The following is a 9563-nucleotide window of genomic DNA, read 5'->3' on the forward strand; positions in this document are numbered from 1 at the left end:
AAAATATCAAGGGAATTAAAAACAAATAAAAGTAATTATTTTGGAGAACTACAGTGATCACATACATTATACTGCACTGTCAATATGACAAAGATCATCACATGAACGAGCAGGCTATTACAGAGAGAGCTAACCTACAGAACATGCTGTTCAAATTATTTTCCTAGATTACCTGGATAATCATTACATCTGGTCGAAATCTTGGTGGAAGTCCAAAGTGCAAAATCCAGTTCAACCTGGCACCAAACAATATTATTACATCAGCATGTTGCAATGCCCTAATAATGGAAAACAAGAGAAAAACATGAAATGTAAATATTTTTATACATTAACTCCTTGCTTAACGTTGTAATTATGTTCCTGAAAAATGTGACTTTAAGTGACACAATATTAAGAAAATCCAGTTTCTCCATAAGAATTAATGTAAACGGGGCAGGTGGGGGAAGGGGGGTCTTCGGTTCCAGGGAAATTTTTTTTACCAGACAAAAGACTATCTATATCTATATCATGTATGTGTGTGTGTGTGTAGATATAGATATTTTGTCTGGTGATTCTCATACACACACACACACACAGTATAAGTGTTAAACAATTTAATACTGTACACAGCAATGAAGATTGTGAAGCTTGGTTGAGGTGGCGAAGTCAGAGAGTGGGATATTTCCCAGGAAATGCCTTCCTGCTAAATGATGAACCAGCACTCGGCTGAGCCCTCAAGGGTTAACATATTGTTTATGTATCCTCACACTCTACAAGGCAACACAAATGGAAGGAGGGGAGACAGCATGGCAGACAGAAACACACACCCTGTGTGTGAGAGAGAAAGATGCACATTGCCCCTTTAAGTATGCTGACCCCACTCTAAATAGATTGTCTTTTTAAATAGATCAGCAAGTTGAGACAGCAAGTGCTGCTAGTAAGCTCTTGACATCCTGAGCCCTGTTGTGTCCCCCCCTGCTCTATGGAGATGGTGTAAGTGAGGGGGAAGAGCAGAGGAGAGGGGGAACGCCCTGACATTAGCCCCCCCTCTTCCCCACCCTGACACAACAAGCAGGAGGCTCCAGGGAGCAGCTCCAAGACAGAGGGCAGGAAAGCACATCGCAGTGGGGCGAGGGACAGTTGAACTGCCAGCAATTGATAGCCTGCTGGGTGGCTGCTGCACAGGGAATTTAGGGGAGCGGGGAGCTTATAGGGGGCTGCCAGGCCACCCAGGTTCCAAGCCCCCACCAGCTAGCTCCAGTGGGCCGCTCTTTCGGTAAGCAGTGGACAAAGCAGGTGGCTGCCTAACAACATTGTAAGGGAGCATTGTGCAACTTTAAATGAGCATGTTCTTCCATTGATCAGCAACGTAACAATGAAACAACGTTAACTGGGACGACTTTAAGTGAGGAGTTACTGTATTTAATTGCTTTTCAAAAATGGTAATAGTTCCAGATAGCACAGCACCCCTATCATTTAGGAGAATACAATAACACATCTTGCTTCCCTCCAGTCAATATTTGTTTAGCTCAGCAAGCTAAAAATTTTTTTATACAGACAACTGTCCCTTAGTTTATATAAGCAGAAGATTTTCTGAATTTCCAAATAAAGCACTAAGGTCTCTTTCTAAAACAGTGTTCATTTTGTGAAAGTACTTATTATTAGAGCAAAAAACAAACAAAACAAATAAACAAAACCCCTACTTCAGAAGAATGTTGAGGTTGCAAAATCAAACACTCAAAAATTAGAAAATACCAGAATGAAGGTTGACCATGCAACCTTAATTAAGCCCTCTGGTGTGTATGCCCAATTTGGCTCAGCTGCTGAGCAAAGTACCTCAGGTGTAGTTTTTAAATTCTCAGATTTATTAAGAACATACTCCATAAAGATGAAGATATTTGCTCAACACATAACTTCGTTTAAGTATATAGGAGTTTCAACTGCAAAGTAAGACCACTGTACACACATACCTACAAGTGCTCTATAAGTAAGTTCACATTAATTTGTCAGTGACTACAATTATTTTTTTAAACATAGTCTTCAATATAGGTCTCTTTGATCCAATTAAAGGCTTTACAGAGACGGTAGTTCAATTAAACTGGAATGTACTACAAATGCTATCAAAGGGAGGCTGCACAAAGCAAAATTTGAATTGTGATACTCCATTTTATGTACCACTTTATAGGCTTAAAGGTCAGCACACTGCATATGCCAGTAGTTTTCTGCTACATGTAATTTAACTTGGTTACATACTTCATTCTGTGCTATAAACTACTATATTGTCTGATAAAGACTTAATATTTATACAACAAAACGTAACTCAAAAGAATTCAGCCTACTCTTGCCAAAAATTTCTAGTGACTCCTACACTTTCACCCTGGACCCAGTTCTAAGCAGCATTTGATATTAGCTGTGTAAAGCTACTGGCTTTATCCACTGCCATAAAATGGCACGAAATGTGAAAAACTTTTTTTGCATTAGGCCTTCCACAGTATTTGTAATACGTTGCAATTTGATGTATCTTTAATGGTATGTTCCTATTAGTTTCCCAGAAGATAGGATTGGCAGCAAAGCCTTGGTTTATACTGACCTGGATCTGGCTGCAGCTACACAGTTTGGATGGTTGTCAGGAACAACTCCTTTCCCCATTGGGGTAGGCAGAAATGGTAGCCCACATGTGTCTACCAACTTTTTGATGCTGTTTTCAGCACGTGAATAAGCAGCTCCTATAGGAAACAAAGTACAAAGAATGGTTTCATGTGATCTATAATTATGCCTTTTCATAGCCCCATTTAAACAAGGTGCTTAAGTAAGGGCTTAACTTCAAGCATGTGAGTGAATAGTCCCACTGACTTAGAAATACTCATGTGCTTAAAGTTACATATATGCTTAAATGTTTCTCTAAAACAGGAGAACAATATGTTCAGAGATCACACAGGATACACATACTCTTCAGTTAACCCAAACAAACATATTATATAGATGGGGCTGGTAGTACTGCCTATTATTAAGGCTGCCTGACACTTCCCATTATAAAACCCTGCTTTCAGTTGCCTGTAACTTGCCAAACTTAACTGTTTGGCTGAGCCTTTTCATGGCAGGTGTCTGCCACAGGCAGAATGTGTTCAGAAAAATTTCCACCAAAATGATTTAGCTGTTTCTGAGAAAGAGGATGGGGAAAAATACATTGCCAGAATTTTATACCATTGGCAAAACAATCTTTTCTCTGAGAAGTTCTAGCACCCCCATGCTTTGGATCAAGGACTGGAAATTTGGCATGGGGAAGAGATAGGATTCGGACACAGTCTGTCACATTGCAGGGAATGGGGCGGAAGGGGTCAAAAACTTGGGGTGTATAAGTAGAAGAGTCTGTGCCCACTAGAGCACACTCGTCTCCAGAGCCTGGAATGGAACCTAAGATTCACGAGCCTCATCACTCCTCTGCTGCCAACAAGCATTTGTGAAATCCACTGCAAATTGTGTCTCTCATCTGGTCCACACAGAGGATGATCATCTACTACTGCTATAGTTATTCCATTAGCTCAAATGGCAGAGGTCTGTGCGGTGGATCTAAAAGGTTCTTCTTACCCTGCTTATGAACCAGATGCACGTCAACAGGATATCACATGATGGAATTTCTGTTTTTCAATTTGTTTTTTTTAAATACTTAGGAAATTACATACACAAAAACTATGTTAAAAGAACATTACAGCTGCAAGGTCAAGCACTGGAAAGTTAGGAAATGCCAGAATGAATGTTGCCTATACAGCCTTAATTCAGCACCCCCGTGCATATGTATTACAATGAAGTATTTAACTACACAATCACACGCTATTTTTTCCACTGCACTGATCTCAGTCAATGCACAAAATTGATGGCGCTCACTTAATGAGCAGCTATGCACTACTTTATTTTCTCCTCACTGTTCAATGTGTGGCCCTAGTCCTTATTTACTGTACATTATTCAAGCCAGGCTCTGAAAACAGATTACTTTCCCAATGGGTTTTTCTATGATGCTTGTTACTACAGTATCTGAGTGTTTCACAAACACTATTTTCACAGTGAGATGAAGATTTTATTCTCATTTTAAAGACTAGTATCTGAGATCACAGACATTTAAAGTCAATAGTATCCACTAATTTTGGTTGCCCACTTTGTAGCACTGGGGACTTCATTTTTTCAGAGTATATACATTCATACATTCAAAGCACAGCTCCCATTGACTTCAGCTGCAGCTGTAATTGCTCAGCACTTATCAAATCAGATTTCAGAATCTCAAGTCAGGCACCCAGAAAATGAGGGACACAATTATTGACCATCTGTGAAAAGTTCTCTTTAAGTGATTTGCATAGGATCATATAGGAACTCAGTGGAAGAGGCAGAGACGGAATCCAGCTCCCCAGGGTAGCATTCAACTGCCTTAATTATGAGACCCTCCATTTTCTTCCTGCAATCCCCTGCCTCATTCACCACACACCTTCCAACTTTTGCAACGAAAGAGGCAAGGGTCCTACAGATAACGGCCTTCTTCACTACACAACCCTGATTCATTCCCAGGTCCGTCCTGTGCACTGAATGAGTGTTTAAAAAAAAAAGTATGTGATCATGTAATTAACAACTGTAATGCATACACACAAGGCGCCGGAATTAAGGATGCACAGGCAATCTTAATTCTGGCATTTCTTTTAAGTACTTGATTCTGCAACCTTAATACTGGCCTTTTAACTTTGTGTTTTTGTGGGTAACATAGTAATTTGTGTGCGATGCTTTACACTGAAGCAGTTAAAAAGACATCTTTACCTAACAGGAATTATGAGGGCTCCCAATGACTGAAGCTTGGAAATAAGGTTCTAGATATTTAGTATACACAATAGAAAGCGCTGCAATAAGATATTTTGATAAGTGACTTTAGGGTATCTCTTGGATTTTAGTCACTGACCATCTCCTAAGCACTTGAATGGACATGCAAACAAAAGCTCTGATTATTTAGTCATGTGCAAGACTTGTTTTCTAGTAATCAAGGTCCAATTTTAGAGGACTGGAGGACTCTAGTGATTGGTAGGAAGAACATAAAAATTGTACTAGTGGATCAGATTTGTGATCCATCTAGCTTAATACCTTGTTTCTGACAAAGAAGATCATCAGATGCTTAAGGGAAAGGTGCAAGAAATCCCGTAATAAGCAGATGTGGGATAATTTGACCCCAAAGGAGGTCATTGGCTTAAAACCTGAAGAATGAGGTTTTATATCCTTAGCAAATTTTTTGCTAGCATTAAACTACAACAACTCTGGATATGCATGTTATCCAGACAAATGTCCAATTTCTCTTTGAATTTTGCTGTATTTTTGGCTTCAGCAACATCCCGTGGCAATGAGTTCTGCAGTCTAATTATGCATTATGTGGAAAAAAGTATTTCCTTATATCAGTTTCAAATGTCCCACTATTCAATTTCATTGAATGTGCCTTTGGTCTTGTGTTACAGACTAGGGAGAAGAGAAGGCCTTAATTCACCTTCTCTATACAATTTACTATTTTATATACTATTATCATGTCACCTATTTGTCTCCATTCTATGAGTAAACAATCTCATTTTTTTCAATTTCTCTTTATGAGAGAACATAGAACCTCTCTCTCTCTGATATCAAAGCCTTTCATCTCTCATTGACCTGTTCATATTCAGCCAGCTCTCTAGTAACTGGCTAGCAATTCAGTGGCCTTTATTAAATAAATTGGTGGTTTCAGTTCAATTCCTGCTGGACATGTGTCTTCATCACAAAAAGCATCAGGACTGCTGACCATGCCCATTCAGTCATTTTGCTACTCTTCTAAGTGGAGTCTGAACTACCCTCTGATCCATAGAGGGACCATTTCTGATCTAGAGGTGAAGTGCACTGGCATAGTTAGTGGAAAGTCTGTAATATAGCAATGGCGGCAGCAGCTGTAGTATGGTTACAGAGTAGGCTTCGTGATCCAGGTCTGGTAGTCTGGCACATTCAGTGAGTACAAATCAAATAAAGATCACTTTGGTTTGGTGTGATGATTCTCAAACTAGAATGCAAGAGTATTATTAGACAGGTATATGTCAGAGAAGACACTTTTACAGTTTGACAAACAGGGTTTGTTTAAGTTTTGAATGGAACAGGCTTTATGCTTAGGATAATATTTACCCATTTGTTTTCCATATATATTCAGTGTATTGTATTGACTTGACTTACTCGATGAAAAAAATAAAGGGACAATCTAGAGCAAGCCAGCATATGTTCAAGATGGAGGGAAAAAATTATTCCAGTAGTAAAACAGATTTTAGTTCCAAGTTTAAAGATGCTATTTTACAAACAGTGAAAAGAAAAAAGATGTTTTAAATTTATGAAGAAAATTACTTTTGTCACTATTCTTTCCAACACCTGGAAAAGTTCAAAGCTACATCAAATCATGTTACCTTTGCCAATGATTAGGAGAGGCTGTCTGGAATGTGTAAGGATAGATGCTGCTTCAGATACAGCAGAGTGCTCAGCTGTGCAGAGAGGCGGGGGCAAACAGCACTTAACATATCTGGAAGACAGATAAGCTAGCATCTTCAAGGAAATGCAATGCAATGCAAAGCAAGCAATTCTCAAAAGGTAAAATCAGTCACTCACTGTAAAACAACAGAGTTTGTATTTAACAGTCCATGGTATTTGTCAGAACAGTAAATTTATTTTTAAAAACAATTTAAATTGCTCATCATATTCAAACCAAATTTTTCTAAGAACAAACCACTTCATAGAAGAAGCAAAATATTTAGCATGCTGCAAAAATAAAACCCTTAATTTTAATATCGTCTTATTTTATATGTGAGTTACACCGTGAACTAATAACTTATGCATATTTCTATTAACACATACATAGTAATTTTAAATCAAATTATTTGTTTTGGCAAAGCCTTGCATTCTGAAGCTTTCCTTCCTTTTCCCTCATATGTGGGCAGCTATCTCTCTGCATAAACCCCCTTTTAGACTCATGATAGCAATAAAACAGCTGCAAAGGCTGCCCACTCTAGTTTCCTCCCTACTGCTTTTCATAAAAGAAATGATATTTTCTTGAGAAATCTGACAAAGGTTCAAGATTTCTGCAATTGTCCTGGAGAGGGCAGCAGAAGAGGAGGAATGCAACAGAAACCTCCTCTACCACCTTTTTAATTGCAGGTTCTACCAAGTCCCCATATAAGCCTGCAAAACCTAGCACTTTATATCACAGGAGTGCCTCAATTAACACAATACTTGCCATTCAAATGCCACCCCCATTAAGTCAATGGGACTTCAACATGTATTTAACTGCTTTCCTGAATAAGAATGGGGCTAAGTACATGCTTAAGTGCTTTCCTCCTACCTAATGTAAACGGTCCCAGTATTCTCAGTCCCTCATCATATATACTGTATATACTCGTTCACAAGCTAAATATTTTTGGTAAAAACGTGACACATCAAAGAGTGAGGGCCGGCTTATAAACAGGTCTACACCAAAATATGATGATTTTAACATCTATGGAATCACTGAATATTTAATACTTTGTCGTTTTGTTTACCCGGAGCGTCTGCAGGCATGGACCCTTCAGCTCCCTGTGGCCACAGTTCATTGTTCGCCACTTCCCACAGCTCCCTTTGGCTGGAAATGGCGAACCGCCGCCACAGGGAGCTGAGGGGCTCCATGCCTGCAGATGCTCCAAGTAAACAAAACATCCAGACCCGCCAACGGCTTACCCTGATGGGCTGGGAGCCAAAGTTTTCCAGCTCCTGAAATATAGGGTCGGCTTATGAAAGCGTCATACAGTTTTTGCTATTTTTACCTATCCATTTTGAGGGGGCGGCTTATAAAGGAACAAGCTAATGAACAAGCATATACGGTAATATTTTTCAATGTCTCCTAGTAATTCATTGCCTATCATTGAACTCATCTCTTTCTCCTATATATCCCTAGTATTCTAGGTGAGAATGTGCCACTGCTTTACATAATGGCATAATAATACTGTCATAATATTTTACTTCTTATAAATTCACCCCTGCATGACATAATAGAATACTACATCCACAGGCTGGACTGCAAGTAATATAATTTCAATGTGTTCAAGCCCCTATGGTAGGTTGTGCAACCTTTCCTTAAAAAGAAAAAAGAAATATTACTTCAAACAGATTTTTTTTTACTAAATGCAATGACCAATGGATTAAAAGATCACATAGGAAAATCTCCATATCTAACAACATCACCGATGCAAGTAACTTGTACTTACTTGACAGAGCTCTTGTTCACCTGCAGATTTACAAAGTCTCCTGGCATGTCAACATAACAGGCACCTGGGCGACCATAGATACTGCACCTCACTGCCTAGATTTATTGCGAGAAAAGCACTACTTTAATCACTGTTTAAGAGAATTTTTAAAAATCTTGATACTTAAAAAATAAATAAATAAAAAAAATCAGAGTGTAATGAAGCAAATGAATTGTCTTATTCCCTATGCACCTGCAGGCAAAACCTCCTGGACACGATTTATAATGGGCTATTTTAACCTAACATTTTATGTTTTGTTAACTTTAATTCCCTCCCACCCCATTTAAGCCAGATAAAGTCAGTCAGTGGACAGAAGGTACTGGATTGTAAGTGCTTTGCCTCATTTACACTGAGGCAGCAACACTATCGTCTGTTAAATCAGCAGTTACGAAGTCAAAATTTCCTGCTGAATTTCTGTTTAAAGTAGCATGATCCCTGAAGCCTCCATCTTTTATTACTTAGGACCAGGGCCGGTGCTACCATTAAGGTGAACTAGGCAGTTGCCTAGGGTGCCAAGATTTGGGGATGCCAAAAAGCAGTGCTCCCAATTTTTTTTTTTAAAGCGGTTCCTCTCCGAGCGTGCGGTCACTGCTCCACTTCTCCTGCCTCCCAGGCTTGCAGTGCCAATCAGCTGTTTGGTGCCACAGGCCTGGGAGAAGAATTAGAGTGGGGCAGCGTGCTCAGGGAGGATGCAGAGCAGAGGTGAGCTGGGGTGGGGAGGTGATGCTTGGCTCCCTGGGGGAGGGGAACTGCCACGGGGGGGCGTGCGGCAAGGTGGAAGTTTCGCCTAGGGCGTGAAACTTCCTTGCACCGGCCCTGCTTAGGACACCAGTGCTCCTGTTCCATAGATGTTACTGTGCTGAACTGGCACTTCTGGAAACAGTATTGCTTGTGACAGGATTTAAGTTGACACAGCTAATGTGGTGCTGCAGCAGTGGCACGAGACTTTTCAAACCCAATCCTGGAGAGCTAAGATAAGGATGTGTCTGTAGAAAACCTAAATCTCACAATATGAACAGCTAGCAATACTCCTTCACAGCCAAAACTGAAGAGATAAAGCTGCATGTGCGGCATTCCTAACTCCTGCACCTCTGGCCTTGGCTACACTTGCAAGTTGCAGCGCTGGTGACGGGGTTACAGCGCTGCAACTTACTCGGTGTCCACACTTACAAAGCTCAGCCAGTGCTGCAACTCCCTGTCTGCAGCGCTGGCTGTACTCCTGGTCTGCTACGGGTGTAGCGAATCCAGCGCTGGTGATGCAGCGCTGATCATCAGGTG

At 40.1% G+C, this 9563-nt stretch overlaps 1 protein-coding gene across 1 annotated transcript in view; it reads right to left on the reverse strand.

Annotated features, from left to right (window-relative positions):
- HACL1 (2-hydroxyacyl-CoA lyase 1) overlaps positions 1-9563 on the reverse strand; it is a 39727-nt gene that overhangs the window by 8511 nt on the left and 21653 nt on the right. Inside the window, 4 exon segments of the mRNA XM_075062428.1 lie at positions 173-278; positions 2570-2705; positions 6420-6532; positions 8247-8376. Coding sequence (XP_074918529.1) covers positions 173-278; positions 2570-2705; positions 6420-6532; positions 8247-8376 — 485 coding nt within the window.

The sequence above is a fragment of the Chelonoidis abingdonii genome, chromosome 2, assembly GCF_003597395.2.
Source record: "Chelonoidis abingdonii isolate Lonesome George chromosome 2, CheloAbing_2.0, whole genome shotgun sequence".
Classification (NCBI taxonomy): Eukaryota; Metazoa; Chordata; order Testudines; family Testudinidae; genus Chelonoidis; species Chelonoidis abingdonii.